This window comes from Podarcis muralis, chromosome 2 (genome assembly GCF_964188315.1).
Source record: "Podarcis muralis chromosome 2, rPodMur119.hap1.1, whole genome shotgun sequence".
Lineage (NCBI taxonomy): Eukaryota > Metazoa > Chordata > Lepidosauria > Squamata > Lacertidae > Podarcis > Podarcis muralis.
Window position 1 is genome coordinate 8,839,564 of NC_135656.1, and position 16,363 is coordinate 8,855,926.

Below are 16,363 nucleotides of genomic sequence, written 5' to 3' on the forward strand. Positions count from 1 at the left end.
AACACAGGATTTAGTCCAGGATTTTAAAAATGATGCTTGGTAGCCTGGGAAGCATTATTATGTACAGTGGTACCTCGGGTTAAGTACTTAATTCGTTCTGAAGATCCGTACTTAACCTGAAACTGTTCTTAACCTGCAGCACCACTTTAGCTAATGGGGCCTCCTGCTGCCGCCACACCGCCGGAGCGTGATTTCTGTTCTCATCCTGAAGCAAAGTTCTTAACCTGAAGCACTATGTAAGCAGAGTCTGTAACCTGAAGCGTATGTAACCTGAAGTGTATGTAACCTGAAGCGTACTGTACAGTGGTACCTTGGGTTAAGAACTTAATTTGTTCCGGAGGTCCGTTCTTAACCTGAGACTGTTCTTAACCTGAAGCACCACTTTAGCTAATGGGGCCTCCCGCTGCCGCCGCACAATTTCTGTTCTCACCCTGAAGCAAAGTTCTTAACCCGAGGTACTATTTCTGGGTTAGCGGAGTCTGTAACCTGAAGCGTCTGTGACCCGAGGTGCCACTGTATTGGCTGCCTCCCATCCACGTCACAATGCCATGTACAAAATGCAATAAAAGCAGCGGGAAGAAATAGCAAGCTGCTCCTGTTGGCCAGAGCGTGGTGCTGATAACGCCAAGGGGGCAGGTGCGACCCCAGTATGGGGCAGCTATATATTCCTGCAGTGCGGGGAGGGGGGGCTGGACTAGACGACCCTCAGGGTCCCTTCCGACTCTATGACCCTGGGATGCCGAGGCCCTGCGCTGCGGAGGCAGGGCGGCCTGGTGAAAGAGAGGGCAGCGGCGACGCCTGCACTTCCACAGGTGAGGAGGAGGAGCAGGCGGAAATTCAACAGGTGAGGGTTTGCCTGACCCCGGGGCTGGCAACTCATCGCTTAAAAGCCCCATTCCTCGATTAATAGGGGGTTAATAGGCCTGCCCACCCACCGCCCGCCTCGGAAGCGGCCCTCACTCACCCTCAGGCCCGCCGCTTTCGACGCAAACGCCTCACAGCCGACTTTGGCTTTTCCCGGGCGCCGTTCGGGCAGCGGCGACGGGAGCCGCGAGGCGCCACAAGAGCCCGGCAAGCGAACCGCCTCGCGCAGCCGCAGTCGAGGAGGGGAGAGCGGTGTGTTCCATATGGCTGAGCTCGCGGCCCGCCACCTACTGGCTCTGGCGGGTAGCGCAGCACGCTTCTCCTCCCGCAGTCCGGCACGCGGTGCTTTCTTAAAGGGTCCGACGCCCGGTTGCAACACAGCAAGAGGCAGGCGGGTTGTAGGCTGATACTATTGAATTCAAGGGCCAGTCTCCCAGCCAAGGCGATGTGGTGCCGTGATCTGCAACATACCTCCTTTTGCAGTAAGACTTGCATGCATGGGCATAGCCAGTATTCCCTCCCCCATCTGTTTTTCTGTTTCCTTTTTTCTGTATTTTTATTTTGTACTTTTCAAGTTTATACATTTCACTAATTTTATGCGTTTCACTCATTTTGCAATCATTTTGACGTTTCAAAACTTGACTTCCTTCCCCCTCCTTCTACAGTTCCTTAAATTTATTTTTAATATCTTCTGCATATTCAAATTCTTAATTTGCTCATTTATTCATCTTTAAATATACACTCTTATAAAACTGCAGGTTATTACAATAATCCTGCCAATGTTTTTATCTGTTTATAATTTATCTGTAAATGTTCAACAAACCATTTCCATTCTTTTATTTAAAAATTGTTATCTTGATTTCTTATTTTTCTGGTAAGGTTCGCCATTTCTGCATACTCCATAAGTTTTTGTATCCATTCTTCCTTCGCTGGGACTTCTGCTTCTTTCCATTTGGGGGCAAGTAACGTTCTTGCTGCTGTAGTAGCATACATGAATAAGTTTCTTTATGTTTTAGGTCCCTATAATTCCCCAAAGAAAAGGTTATTTTAAACACCCTTTTCATTTCATTCTATATCATTTTCTTTTCTGTTTTCTTTTGTCAGTCACTTCCGTTTTCTTCACTTCTCACTTCCTCCTGTGATGCTATAGTCCCATGCCGTGGGTCTCCATTTATGTGATTTTCACTTGTGGCCCCCTCGGAATATCTTGGGGGTGGCCAGGGGCCCATATGCTTGGGAAACACTCTTGTAAAGCCACCCGTAAAATGTGATAAATGTCCCAGAGAGGTTGCAGTTCTTTTGCGGCAACGAGATAATCTTTTCTAGAGGCCCTGCTCTTGGAGTATGGAAATTTAGAACTGATGAAGCTTTTCCTGCCAGGGATATAAATGGTGGGGAAAGCTTCACCTGTCTGAAGTTAATGTGCAGGAATGCTCCTCAGTACTCAAGGCCGTGCCAGGGAGGAACTAAGACAGAACTGAAATCAAGATACACTATGCCCACAGCATTCCCCTGATCCACCAAGCTTGTAACTCCATCAGGAAAAGAAATGAGATTTGTCTGGCGTGACTTGTCTTTGAGAAACCCGTGCTGCGTCTTAGGAATCGCAGCATCCTGTTTGTTATGTACTGAGTTGAATGGTATCCAAATTGCAGCAGTTTGATTGGTCCTAGAACAATAGGATCCAAAATGCAGCAGTCTGATTGGTCCTAGAACAATGCAGCAGTATGATTGGTCTGCAGGAGCCACCCAATCCAGCTCTAGATGGAAGTGAATCTACAACCTGATTGGCCTACAGGAGAATTCCGGAATTAGCCAATCACGTGCAGCCCATTGTAAATAATGTATATGAAGCAGATACTTTGGGGGGAACTTTCATTCCTCCTCCCACTATGAGCTGAATAAAGAGCATGAAATCCACTCTCAACTCTGAGTATATTTCACTGTTCTAAGAGCTCACAGACCTGCTGGGATGCTTGGGATAAGGGGAGTTTGGGATGGTGGAATGGGGTGGCCCCATCTTTTGCAGAAAGGGTGGGCGCTGCCCCTATCTTGGGCTGTGGGGACTGGGCAGCAGGCTGCTCCATCTCTTGGTGTAAGGAGGGTTTGGGGCTGCCCTTTCTATTGGGATGACATGAGGACCGCTCCTTCTCTTTTTTTTTTTTTTTTAATTCTTTTTATTAGGTTTCATTATTCATACACCAACAATAACAAACAAGGATTAAAAAGAAAAAAGGAAAAACCCGACAAGAAAAAACACAAAAAGCAATAAAAAATAAAGAAAAATAGAGAAAAAAGCACAAAAATGTAAAAGAAAAAGAAAAGACAAGAACATAAAGCTAAATTACTAAATAAAATCGACTTCCTTCCCCACTGGTTTCGAGTTGTATTTTTCACGTTGCGTGTCACTGCTGGTGTTAATTTTTAGTTTCGTTTGTATGTCGGAAGTTTTATATTACGCCTGCTATAGTTGTTACGTTTTTAAAATTGCTTTCCATATAGACCGAAAATTTTTTCCATTCCTCATTTAACTTTGCATTTTTTTGATTTCTGATTCTTTGTGTCATCTTTGCCAATTCTAAGAAGCCATATAATTTTAGTTGCCAATCTTTTACTGTTGGTAAATTTGCATTTTTCCAATTTTGGGCGATTAACATTCTTGCCGCTGCTGTTGAGTATTGAAATAGGGTTTTATCTGTTTCTCGAATTTCTTTTCCTACCATTCCTAGCAAGAAGGCCTCTGGCTTTTTGGGGAATGTGTATTTGAACATTTTTTTTTGTTCATCATATATCTGATTCCAAAATTTTTTCGTTTCATCACATGTCCACCACATATGTATAAAATTTCCTTCTTTTGTTTTGCATCTCCAGCATGCCTTATTGCCAGTCTTATACATTCTGTTTAATTTTTCTGGTGTTAGGTACCACCTATATACCATTTTTTCTAGGTTTTCTCTGATAGCGGCACTTGCCGTAAGAGGACCGCTCCTTCTCTTGGGGGTGTGTGTTCCTGGTGGAAGCTGCCCCCTTCTCCCCTGGGTGGGGCTGTGGTGTTAACTGCCCCCTTCCCTCATGGGGGGACCTGGGAAGGGGAGGGAGTTAGGAGGAGCTGCATGCCCTAAGGGTCTTCCTGGCAGCCTCTGGGCTGAAATGGAAAGAAAAAGAGAGTGACACTTCCTTCCTTCCTTTCTTCATTCATTCATTCATTCATAAAATTATTTCTATACTGCTTTGTCTCATACACACACACATTCATGGAAGCTGTTCACAGCAATCCAAGCCATAGAATAATTAAAGACAGGCATGCATTAACCCTTTCTGGAGGGCTGTGTCATCCTTTGGTCATGAATATAATGCGTGTGGCTAAGTGCATGCCTACAAGTATACAGAATCATGAATACAGTCCCATACCCCGAAAGAAAGCGCTGCGGAAAAATGCGAGTTGCCCTTTAAATTTAAAATCCCCTTAGGAACAGCTGGCCTCTCTAGGAAAAACTGTGCAAGTAGCAGGCTAGGCTCTGCAAAACCTTTGCAGAATAGCTTGTCGGCACCTCATCCATCAAACAGCAGAGACACCACCTTGTGGAAGTTATTATCATTAAATGTATTTATTAAAAGTGTACATTGCCCTTAATCCACAGAACTCAGGGTGCTGACAACATAAAAATGCAATATAAAAGCAGTAAATACATGACAACATGAACAAAAAATAAACAACCCATCCCCCACCCACCAAATAACAACATTATTAATTAAGGCCTATAAACTCTCTTTTATGAATGAAAAACTCTGTAAACATTAAAATAAAATGTTCCATTTCTTTAATCTTCAATCCAAATTTTAAGATTAAAATTTTCAATCTATTTGCCAATCTCTTTGTCAATTCCTGCTCACGGGAGTCATCTGTTGGGGCCGGCTGCAGCCACGGACGGCTTTTATTTACAATATTTTGTTCAGGTTGGCGCCCATAGGTGCTAAGTCCAGGGGGGCCTGGGCACACATTTTTTTTTTCATGGACCATTTATTGATGTTCCAGTGCATATACATAATATTTACATAGAATTTCATATTTCCTATACAGTGGTACCTAGGGATGCGAACGGGATCCGTTCCAGAGCCCCGTTCACATCCCGAAGCGAACGTAAACTGTGTCTGCTCATGTGCGGGTCACATTTTGGCGCTTCTGTGCATGCGCATGACGTCATTTTGACGGTCTGTGCATGCGCACGTGGCAAAACCTGGAAGTAACACGCTCCGTTACTTCCGGGTCGCCGCAGAGCGCAACCCGAAAATGGTTATCCTGAAGCATATTCATCCCGAGGTATGACTGTACAGTGGTACCTCGGGTTAAGTACTTAATTCGTTCCGGAGGTTTGTTCTTAACCTGAAACTGTTCTTAACCTGAAGACCACTTTAGCTAATGGGGCCTCCTGCTGCGCCACCGGAGCACGATTTCTGTTCTCATCCTGAGGCAAAGTTCTTAACCCGAGGTACTATTTCTGGGTTAGCGGAGTCTGTAACCTGAAGCGTATGTAACCTGAAGCGTATGTAACCCGAGGTAACACTGTGGTCATTATCATTATGGAATGGGACATCCCTATTTCCATCGGAGAAATGTTGGAGGGTATGTCTTTGGGCATTTGTGGAAAGCTCTGCCAAGAGGACTACGTCACTGCAGGTCTTTTGAAAAGGTCCTGAAGGCTTGTTTATTTTCTATTGCATTCTCTTGGATTTTTTTAATACAGTGGTACCTCAGGTTACATATGCTTCAGGTTACATACGCTTCAGGTTACAGACTCCGCTAACCCAGAAATAGTGCCTCAGGTTAAAAACTTTGCTTCAGGATGAGAACAGAAATCGTATTCTGGCAGAGTGGTGGCAGCGGGAGGCCCCATTAGCTAAAGTGGTGCTTCAGTTTAGAACAGTTTCAGGTTAAGAAAGGACCTCCAGAACAAATTAAGTACTTAACCTGTGGTACCACTGTACTGTATTTATACATTCACATTTTCTATTACATTGTAGATCCAAATTTAGTTTTTACTTAGTTATGTCATACATGAGACATATTATCTCTCCACCACTGACAAAGTGACACTAAAAACAAAACAGGATGATCTCCGTCCCCCTCCTCTCCCTGCAGGGGTTATTCCTTATTCCCCCATTCCCAGTTCCCTTGCTCAACCTCCCCTCCCATGTCTCTTCCCTCCCAGGTTCTCTGTTGGGGAAAATGAAGGATCTCCAGGAGAAAGGGCCCCTCATTGAGGAGATCTGGGACCTCCTGCTTTCCCAGGTAAGGATCCCAGAGCAGGGCGGAGAGGCTGGCTGCAACTGGGAGGGGGCTGCCTGTGGGTCTTCAGTATCCTTGGGCCCTTGATTTCCTGATGCTCACCAGGCATGTTTCCTCTCTCTCCCCTGCCCCCTTCCTTCCTTCCCCCCAGTTTGGGGTGGCTGCAAGCGAGGAGCTCCAGCAGGCCATTACCAAATGCAGCTTGCAGCAGGCCAGGGCCCTGGAGTTCCTTCAATCGAAGCAGCAGAGGGGTGTGTCATCCAGGTAAGCTGTGTGAGAAGAGGGGGCTGAGCTCAGGGAAGGGGCCTTCTCGGCTGCTGGCTTGGCACTGTCTCTCTTTTCCCATGGGGGGGGGGGGGCGGGCAGGCAGCCTGTCCTCTTCTCCCTGCTGCTCACTCCCTGGGCAAATGCCAGAGTGCATGAGAACCAGCTAGGTGGTGTAGATTAGGTGACATACTCTAGTTGCACGGCACCCAAATCTCCAGGTGGTGCGAGATTCCAGGGGGTCCGGGGGCTTTCTCTAGGTTTGGTTTCCTTGGAATGAGGGGCAGCCTCCTGTTCTGACAGCAGCCGCCCAGTTGCCCCGAAGGAGAAGCCCCTAAGCAGGCAGGAGCTGAGCAGCAAGCCTCACCCCACTTGCTTTGTTGCTTGTGATCCTGGAGGTGGCTGACTCTCTGCTGTCCAGAAACATGTTGTCTGTCTGCTTCCTTCTCTGCCTCTCCCAGGACATCAAGAGCAGCTCCCTGAACGCCACCACCGCCAGCTGACCAATTTCCTGGATTGTGAGGTGCGGCACCTGGCCAGCTACTCTCTGCTGCTGGATAACACCATCCAGCACACTAATGGTTTGCTCTGGGAGCTGCTTTGGGTTTCAAACTAAAACGAAACCAACTTTGCCCGTGTCTCTCTCTCTATCACCCTCTCGCTCTGCACCTTCTTCGCTCAGGGGCGAGCTGGGAGCACCAGTGCCTTTGCCTGGCAAGCAATGAGTGCAAGGAGATCCTTGAGGACGACCAGGCAGAGCTGAGGCAGGCAGAGAACCACCGACGGCTGCAAGCCTACCAACAGTGCCTGGATGCCCGATCCCTACGCAAGAGCAGCCGCCCACTGGCCAGGCCCTTCCTGGTAAGGTCTCCTCTTTGCCCTCCCCTCCAATCCCTGGCCTTGTCCTGCTCTTCCCCTCCATGAAATGCTGCCTTTTTCTGCCCCTGCTGTGCAAAACCTTGACCTCACAGAGCACCACATAATCCAGGAGGGGCCTCTGCAGCTGCGCATCAGCAAGAAGAAGACTGTGGGTATGTGGAAGAAATGACATCTCGTGCCAAAACACACACACATGGTAGAGACACAGGCCCAGTCACCGGAGTGGGTGGCAGGGGGCAAATTTTTATGGTGCCTGGGCCCCCAGGACCCCCTGGACATGGCACCTATGGGTGCCAGCTTGAACAAAATATTGTAAATAAAAGCAAAGACAAGGATCCTCACAGCAGTCCTGAGCAGTGGTGCCGGGAGCTCAGGGGCCCAGCTTAGACAAGGAGACCTGAATGGAACTTCTGCCTGACCGTATGAGCAGGAATTGATAAACCAACAGCTGTTGGATAAGGAATTGAAGATGAGGAATAAATTGTCAGAGATAAATACATTACATCAACTGCAACAGGGGGGAAACAGGGATGCATCAAGGAACTAGAGCCGGAAGTTAACTTTTTTGTCTTAAATTTGATGTAATTTGGCACTGATTTGTTAAAAATTTGGGGGGACGGACCCCAATAAATATTGGCTCCAAAGAAGGAACTTCTGCCGTACAAATGGAGTCATCTTCAAGGAGGATAAGATCAACTACTGAATAACACAATAACTCCCTTCTGCAACATAGAGTTTTGAGGAGGAAAATAGGCACTTGCCATCTGTGGCTATCGGAACAGGGTGGCGGTTTTTTTGGTGCTCGTATGAGAAGATGCTGTAGAAGACATTTCAACACAGCTGGTTTTTGCTAGATGTTCCTCTTTTGCAGCAATTCACAGGCCGTGTAACGCTCCACTGCTTCTCCTCCATCTCCTGCAAAAGGGGGAGTCCAATGGAGAGGGGTTAGGTACCCCTGAGAATGTGGGCAGCCGCCACTTGCCCCCATGGGAAACCTCCTGGGGACTTCTTACTGACAGTGGGAGGGGCCAAGGCCCAAAGGTTAGGCAGCCATGGATGCAGCTCCCACTTCTGCCCTGTTGGCTATAGTCCAGCCAGGCCAAAAGTCACCCACCCCACCTCCTCTGCCCACGTGGCCTCTTATCCCAGCTCAGGGAAGTGGTCCAGCCAGGCAAAGACCCTTAAGTGGAGCGTGCCGTCAATATGGGGGCTTTGAGGGGTCTCTCAAAGACCCCTCCTCCGGCTCTCTCCTCCAGCTGCTTCTTGCTCCAGGGGCAGACGTTGCCCTCTGAGGCTTGGACCAGCTCCTTCTCCCTTGCCTGTGACTCCAGGTGGGCACGGGGTGGTCGAGAACTGAGAAACAGTGGGGTGTGTGGCAAGGGCGGTTGAGGGGTATGACAATGGAGCTCAAAGTGGAAACCTATTTTGTTTTCTTGGCCTGCGTGGACAAAGAGGGGCTGGCAAGGCTGGAGACCCTGCCCCTACATGCCCGCTGTCTCTCATCCTTTTGATTTTGGTCCTCCCCCTCCAACTCACACAAACACACAAAGCTTCCACTATTGCATCTTCTCAGGCTCTGGGTTTGGACACAAGATTCAACTCATTGCCCTGCCTCCCACAGCAGAGGCCATGTGCAGATGTTGGAAAGTGTTCAGAGGAGGAAATGGGACTGGAATAGCAAGGGTCTGCCCCCACCTGCATTTCTTTGGCCTGCTAGGACACCCTCTCGCCCGACTGCTCACCTCCAGCCTCTCAAGCTTCCTTGGGATCTTCCTTGGAATTCTCTGGGTCTTTATTCTTAGCCGCTCCACCTCTGCTGAGAGACAAGGAACCCTCAGTATAAAAAAGGTCAGCCTTTGAGATGCTTCCAGGCTCTTTGCACACAGGGAGCCTGCTACCCAGGAAGTTTCCTAGTCTTGCCTCCTACGGGGCCCAGAAGTTCCCTGGGTGGCCAAGCAACCCCAATGAGCGAGGAACTGATGCCCACCACCCAGCCCTGTTCTCCAGGCCCAAATACCCATTGCACACCTGCTTAAATTCTACCCCAGGCCAGGAAACCTCTGGGAGATGGCACCTGGTGGGGCTATCCTGCAGGCCAGAATGATGGTTTGCCTGCTGGTTTTGGCACCCTCTCCAGATGGTGCAGCCACCTGCCAGGAAAAGCAGGAGGAGGGGAGACAGAGAGATTCTCTTAAAGCCCCAGAGGAGGGGCTTTGATTCGCCAGTTGGAAAGGCAGGAAACCAAAGTGTGACCCCACATTTATTTCATATATAATCTATCTATCTATCTATCATCTATCTATCTATCTATCTATCTATCTATCTATCTATCTATCTATCATCTATCTATAAGACACACATACCTCTACCCTGCTTTTTGACACTTAAGGTATGTCCCTCCCAAAATACATCTCATTTCTGTGTTTATAGCTTGTTTTAAACTGCTTGAATGGTTGTAATTCACCCTGGGAGAAGGGGAGGGGGGGAGAATAAGAGGCAAACATCTTACGCTTATATGATCCTTTTGTTAGGGCTGGACATCACCATCAGAGAGACCATCAGTGTGCTGGATGGCGTTATTCAGCAGCAGAGAGTAGCTGGTCAGGTCTGCATCTCAGACTGAAGGAAATCCTTTAGCTGGTGGTGGTGGCATTCAGGGCAGCTCTCAATTTTCTGGGAGAGGCAGAGAAGGAAGCAGACAGACAACTTGTTTCTGGACAGCAGAGAGTCGGCCACCTCCAGGATCACAAGCAACAAAGCGAGTGGGGTGAGCCTTGCTGCTCAGCTCCTGCCTGCTTAGGGGCTTCTCCTTTGGGGCAACTGGGCGGCTGCTGTCAGAACAGGAGGCTGCCCCTCATTCCAAGGAAACCAAACCTAGGGAAAGCCCCTGGATCCCTTTGGAATCTTGTGCCACCTGGAGATTGCGGTAGCGTGCAACAATAGTTTAGCACCCAAGAGCCACAGAAAAGGGTCACCGACCGTTCAAAGTGAATTTGAGTCATTTTGTACCTTGGTAGGTACAAAACAAGCCATAGCACGCAAACCACAACTAACACATGTCTCATACTTTTTTGTAGAATGGGCTAACCATGAACTTGTTATATTTTAAAAATAAGCTTTATTGATTATTTAATAAAATACGTCTCAAAACCCTTTTCTGTGGCACTTAACGCCATTTTTAATGCCTTATTTTGAAAGAGACCAAAATTAGCTTTATTTTGATACCAAAATAAGCCCAATTGGTTGAAAAATAAGTGAAACAGGAGGTTTTTTTTCTAAACTGACACAGAAATTGCATTAGCCTAAATCATGTGAAAATAGAATTTAAAAAATATTACTCCTGCGCCCAATTTTGGACCAAAAAAATCTTTAAAAAATAAATTTAAGGATATCTCATAGGCATCTACACACAAAAATTTTTTTGAAGTAAATCTGAGTTGTGAGAGCACGGTTGAGTATTAAAATCAGGTGATCTGGCGTGGAATGACCCCAATTGACATCATCTGGCTGGTTCTTCTGCACTCTGGCATTTGCCCAAGGAGTGAAGAGCAGGGAGAAGCAGACAGGCCTCCTGCCCCCTCCCCCAGAATGGGAAAATAGCCCCCCAGGAGAGTGCCAAACCAGCAGAGAAGGCCCCTTCTGTGAGCTCAAACTCTTCTTCTCACGCAGCTTACCTGGATGAAGTGTTGCAAGTGAGCATCCTTCCGCTGCTTGGTCCGCAGGAACTGCAGGGCCCTGGCCTGCTGCAAGCTGAATTTGATGCCGGACTGCCGGTCCTCTTTGCTTGCACCCACGTCAAACTGGGGTTTAGGAAGGAAAGAAAGAAGGGGGCAGGGGAGAGGCAACAAGCCTGGTGAGCATCAGGAAATCAAGGCGCCCAACTCAACTGGAGACCCACAGGCAGTCCCCTCCCAGTTGCCACCAGCCTCTCCGCCCTGCTCTGGGATCCTTACCTGGGAAAGCAGGAGGTCCCAGATCTCCTCAATGAGCGGCTCTTTCTCCTGGAGATCCTTCATTTTCCCCAACAGAGAGCCTGGGAGGGGAGGGAAGATACATGGGAGGTGAGGTTGAGCGAGGCAGGGACAGAAGGGGGACAGAAATGGCCTGCTCTGTTTTGAGTGCCACTTGAGTGCTCAGTGGTGGAGAGACAATGTGTCTCATTTATTTATGTCATTTACATCCCGCTTAATGCTCTGAGATCATTACCTGGGAAAGCAGCTTAGGCATTGGTTCAAATTGAAGCTGGCCCAGAAACTCCAGCGGGTGCAGAGGTCTAGGATCCTCGTACCTAAGGGACCACCTCTCCCGGTATGCCCCACGGAGAGCCTCAAGGTCCATAAACAGCAACACCCTAGTGGTCCCAGGCCCTAAGGAAGTTAGATTGGCTTCAACCAGAGCCAGGGCCTTTTCAGCACTGGCCCCGGCCTGGTGGAACGCTCTGCCTCATGAGACCAGGGCCCTGCAGGATCTGCTGATAATATCCTGCTCACTGAAATTTTAATAAGTACACCTGAAATAGGAAAATATTGATAATCAAAATGTTTTCCCCCCAACCCACAATAAAACACAATAGAATGACAATGACTCGAATTCCACAGTATTGAGTTAGCAATACGAGCATATAAACACTGCCTTGCACAGACTCAGACCAATAGTCCACCTAATCTAATATAATCTACCTTGTTCCACAGTGGCAGCTTTCCAGGGGTTTTAGTCTGTTGGTTGCTTCAAGATTCATAGGCAGATGCCCTGGCCACCTGATACCCATCTGGCATCTTTGATATGTGAGCAGAGAGAATACAGGGGATGGCAAAAGAGAAAATACTGAACACAATCCTATGCACATCAACAGAAACAAAGCGCTGAATTACACTGATACTGAGAGTCAAGACCCACAGTTCAAAGAGTCCCAACAGAGCATAGGCTGGCAGAGTGAATGCATGTCATGCATTGATTAGAAATGGGCTTGGACAATTCTCACAGACCCCCATCACATTTTATGAGCCACAAATGGATACATAAAACTGCAGGAATGGGGAACCTGTGGCCTTCCAGGTGCTGTCAGACTCCCAACTCCTATCAGACCCAGTTAGCATGGCTAATGTCAAGAGAGGGGATGGTGGGAATTAGAGTCCACAGCATCTGGAGAGGAATAAGATCCCCAATCCTGATGCAGAGAAAGGACAGTGACCCAGGAATACATTAAACTCTCCTGGTATGCCCCACGGATAGCCTCAAGGTCCATAAATAGCAACACCTTAGAGGTCCCAGGCCCTAAGGAAGTTAGAATAGCCTCAGCCAGAGCCAGGGGCTTTTCAACACTGGCTCCGGCCTGGTGGAATGATCTGTCTCATGAGACCAGGGCCCTGCAGGACCTGATCTCTTTCCGCAGGGCCTGTAAGACAGAGTTGTTCCGCCTGGCCTTTGGCTTGGAGCCAATTTGATTCCCTCCCCCTCTTTCTTTTTTCTTTTTTCCTCCTATGATGAGGCTGCATTTTAATGTTTTAATGTTGTATTTTAATCTTGTTTTTAAGTTGCAATCATTCAACTTGTTTTTATTATTGGTTGTTAGCTGCCCTGAGCCTGGCCTTGGCTGGGGAGGGCAGGGTATAAATAAAATTATTATTATTATTATTATTATTATTATTATTATTATTATTATTATTATTATATTGGTTGGTGGAGGGGTAAGTGCCTACCCCTCCAAGGGAATTCCGTTAAAGGAATCCAGGGGCTTGCCATTCTTTTTGTCCTTGTCCCTGGCATTGGACTTGGGCCGTGCAAGCCACCAGGAGCATGAGGGTGAGAAGTGAGGCCCAGCTTCATTTTCTCCCCAAAATTGTTTCCCTCACTGGCTTCCGCTGGAATCCGGAAGTCAGTTCTGTCCCTGGGCAAGGACAGATAGTCGGAACCAATGCCTAAGCAACCACTCACATGTGTGTATTTAAATAAAGTTGTGGCCAAATTCATGCCAAAAACCTTAAACAAAAATTGATGTGTGAAGTGTGAGTTATTTGGGGTGGCCTGGGGAACCTCGACACGCAAAGCAGCTTGGGTGGGAACGCAGCATTTCCCCTGTGTTGTTCACACAGTAAAGTATTTCTGAGACCTGAGGTAAGAGCCACAGAAAGACATCCCCCCCCCCAGTCACCACCAGCCTCTCTGCCTTGCTCTGTGCCTCCTCCTTCTCCATCCTCCTTGCAGATTACCATATTTTTCACTCTATAAGACACTTTCCCCCTCCTAAAAAGTAAGGGGAAATGTGTGTGTGCATTATGGAGCTAATGCAGGCTGCGCAGCTTTTGCTGAAGCCAGGTCCCTCTTGTTCACCTGGCTTCAGGGATAGCTGTGCCAAGCCTCTTCAGGGCAATGGGAGGAACGCTCCCCCTGCCCTGAAGAGGCTTGGCATAGCTATCCCAGAAGCCAGAACAGCAAGAGGGATCACTGCTTTCGCTGTGCAGCTATCCCTCTTGCTGTTCTGACTTTGCTTCGCTGGAGAGGCGCTGCGCAGCTTTCCCTCTATGCGCAGCACCTCTTCAGTGCTTAAGAGGCGCTGCTCAGAGAGGGAAAGCTGCGCAGCACCCCTTCAGCAAAGCAGAGGAGAAACGGAGCCCCTTCCATTTCTCATCCCGCTTTGCTGGAGAGGCGATGCGCAGAGAGGGAGAAAATATTTTTTTTCTTGTTCTCCTCTAAAACTAGGTGCATCTTGTGGTCGGGTGCGTCTTATAGAGCGAAAAATACAGTAAGTGCCTGTCAGCCACACACACATTTTGAGGGGATTTTGCCTCTCCTCAAGGAAAAACTCACCGAACTAACTCTGTGCCAAGTCACTACAGTGGTACCTCGGGTTAAGTACTTAATTTGTTCCGGAGGTCCGTTCTTAACCTGAAACTGTTCTTAACCTGAAGCACCACTTGGGGTGCCTCCTGCTGCCGCCGCGCTGCAGGAGCACGATTTCTGTTCTCATCCTGAAGCAAAGTTCTTAACCTGAAGCACTATTTCTGGGTTGGTGGAGTCTGTAACCTGAAGCGTATGTAACCTGAAGCGTATGTAACCCGAGGTACCACTGTACAACTTTTTAAATAGACAAAAGGCACCACAAGTTACGTCTCATTTTCCAAAGAGGGCAGAGCGGATCCCCAGGGCTGCTCTCCTACGGATGACTAACAAAGTCCTTTCCTCCACTTTTCACATTGGACAGCGAGTGATTAATTCTGGCTACTCATCAGGGCCAGGATAAAGTCCTGACCAGTCACCCAGGTCCATGATGCCAAATTACCCTGATGTTTTCTACATCAAGCCTCCCCCAAATGGTGGTGCCTTCCAGATGTTGCTATGGGACTCCAACTCCCCTCCTCTCCCTCCCCCTGCCCTCCTGGCCTGCTATCTGGGGCTGGTGGGAGTTGGGAAACTGATTCAAGATGCCGGAAATGTACCTGAGGCAGAGAGTCATTCTGCTCCAGTTTTGATGGTAAAGTAATGTTAGCAGGCATCCCCGGTTCCCAGTGACAGTCCCCGGATTTACAAACCAGTCCCCATACAAAATCCATTGAGGTTGAAAAGTGTCCTCGGATTCATTGAAAAAAATCTGGTAACCTTACGGTAAACCAAAAAGGGAAACTCGGATAATTCCCCAGAAAAACTCCCGGGGGAAATTGCTGGCTCACGTAATAGCCAGCGTGAGATTTAGAAAGGTCAAATGACCAAAGAGCATCTTTAAAAACTGGTCATGTTTTTGGGGCATGAATCTTCAGGCTGCCTCGCCTATTGCCCATGACTTTGCCTTCTGTGCAACCAGCACCACATTGTGCCATGGGGGTAGAAGATTAGCTGACTTTGTCCACAAAGTCAGTTAATCCGAAGGGCTTTCAACTGTTCCAGCTGACTTTCAACTGACTAAGGAGCCTTTCAAAAAACTCAAATGGTCTCCTAGGAAACGGAATTCCGCAGCAGGATTCCGCCGCCGGTTGTGATGTCAGAGGCTGGCATGGGCTCTGGGCTCCAGGGACACTCCCTCCTTAGCCAAGCCCATGTCACCACTGGGTGACTTCTGGCAACTGCCAAGCCCCTGGCACACTCCTGCCTTTACCCCCAAGCAGAAAGCTCAGGCAGCCTTGCACTTTAGCAAATGGAAGGTGCCTGAAGGCCTCCCTCCACAGGTATCCCTCCCCATCCCCTTTTATGAAGATCACCCGCTCTGAGACCCCCACAGCTAATTCTCCCCTGGCCTCCTCGCTGGCCCAAGTAGGACAAATTCAGCCAACTAGCCCTGGAGATTATCTAATGCTTATTAGATGGATTTCCACTAAATTGATTTCTGAACTTTCAATTTTATTGTTACAGTGGTGCCCCGCAAGACGAATGCCTCGCAAGACGGAAAACCCGCTAGACGAAAGGGTTTTCCGTTTTTGAGTTGCTTCGCAAGACGAATTTCCCTATGGGCTTGCTTCGCAAGACGAAAATGTCTTGCGAGTCTTGCCATTTCCCCCCCGCTTTCCCCCCCCCTTTTTCTAAGCCGCTAATAGCCTTTTAGCAGCTCAGCCGCTAAGCCTTTAATAGCCGCTAAGCCGCTAATAGTGCTAATCCGCTTAGCCGCTAATAGGGTTGCTTCGCAAGACGAAAAAACCGCTAGACGAAGAGAATCGCGGAACGGATTCTTTTCGTCTTGCGAGGCACCACTGTATTCATGTTTTTATACTGTATTTTAAGCTGCTTTTACAATTAAGTGTTTTAAATTTGTTGTTAGCCGCCCTGAGCCCAGTTTTTGAACTGGGAAGGGTGGGGTATAAATAAAATTATTATTATTATTATTATTATTATTATTATTATTATTATTATTATTATTATTATAGCAGGGCCAATAGGAACATTACAATAAGTCTGACACATTGTTAGCCTGCCTGTTTGAGGGCTGGCACCAGGAGGCACCAGGGCCAGCCCAGCCCAAGACATTTTGGCACCTGAGGCGAATCCACCAAGGAAGGGTGAATGAAGATCTACATCAGGAACACAGAGGGAATAAAGATGTACAGTGGTGCACCGCAAGACGAATGCCTCGCAAGACGGAAA

General features: G+C 48.0%; 3 protein-coding genes across 6 annotated transcripts in view; 1 reads left to right on the plus strand and 2 right to left on the minus strand.

Moving 5' to 3' along the window:
• The window catches only part of AAAS (aladin WD repeat nucleoporin), a 30,266-nt gene extending 29,163 nt beyond the window's left edge, over positions 1–1,103 (minus strand). Inside the window, exon 1 of one of the 2 annotated variants that reach the window (XM_077923843.1) lies at positions 965–1,103. The gene's annotated coding sequence lies outside the window, so the exon portion shown is untranslated. The remainder of the gene's footprint in view (positions 1–964) is intronic. The other variant, XM_077923842.1, reaches the window with a different exon arrangement.
• Positions 565–7,945, plus strand: LOC114593044 (uncharacterized). Of its 2 annotated transcripts, XM_077923845.1 has the most exons (4): positions 565–812; positions 6,075–6,154; positions 6,303–6,415; positions 6,877–7,945. In XM_077923845.1, exons 1-4 carry the CDS (start codon positions 650–652, stop codon positions 6,896–6,898), a joined length of 378 nt encoding a protein of 125 aa, XP_077779971.1. In that variant the 5' UTR covers positions 565–649; the 3' UTR covers positions 6,899–7,945. The 2 variants fall into 2 exon arrangements, 1 of the variants encoding a protein (XP_077779971.1); XR_013391745.1 differs by having other exon boundaries at positions 565–844; positions 6,075–6,415.
• Positions 7,623–11,336, minus strand: LOC114593043 (rho guanine nucleotide exchange factor 1-like). Of its 2 annotated transcripts, XM_077923846.1 has the most exons (5): positions 11,248–11,336; positions 10,969–11,094; positions 9,804–9,967; positions 9,037–9,107; positions 7,623–8,209 (listed from the first exon to the last, which is right to left on the minus strand). In XM_077923846.1, exons 1-3 carry the CDS (start codon positions 11,308–11,310, stop codon positions 9,896–9,898), a joined length of 261 nt encoding a protein of 86 aa, XP_077779972.1. In that variant the 5' UTR covers positions 11,311–11,336; the 3' UTR covers positions 7,623–8,209; positions 9,037–9,107; positions 9,804–9,895. The 2 variants fall into 2 exon arrangements, 1 of the variants encoding a protein (XP_077779972.1); XR_013391746.1 differs by lacking the exon at positions 9,037–9,107.
• Positions 11,337–16,363: the final 5,027 nt, after the last annotated feature.

Coding starts and splice junctions, on each gene's coding strand:
- LOC114593044 (XM_077923845.1), top strand. CDS start 650: ATGGGGCAGCTATATATTCCTGCAGTGCGGGGAGGGGGGGCTGGACTA. Junction 813..6,074: donor CGACGCCTGCACTTCCACAG/GTGAGGAGGAGG, acceptor CTTCCCTCCCAG/GTTCTCTGTTGGGGAAAATG. Junction 6,416..6,876: donor CAGAGGGGTGTGTCATCCAG/GTAAGCTGTGTG, acceptor TGCCTCTCCCAG/GACATCAAGAGCAGCTCCCT.
- LOC114593043 (XM_077923846.1), bottom strand. CDS start 11,310: ATGAAGGATCTCCAGGAGAAAGAGCCGCTCATTGAGGAGATCTGGGAC. Junction 11,095..11,247: donor GGGACCTCCTGCTTTCCCAG/GTAAGGATCCCA, acceptor CCTAAACCCCAG/TTTGACGTGGGTGCAAGCAA. Junction 9,968..10,968: donor ACTTGCAACACTTCATCCAG/GTAAGCTGCGTG, acceptor TGCCTCTCCCAG/AAAATTGAGAGCTGCCCTGA.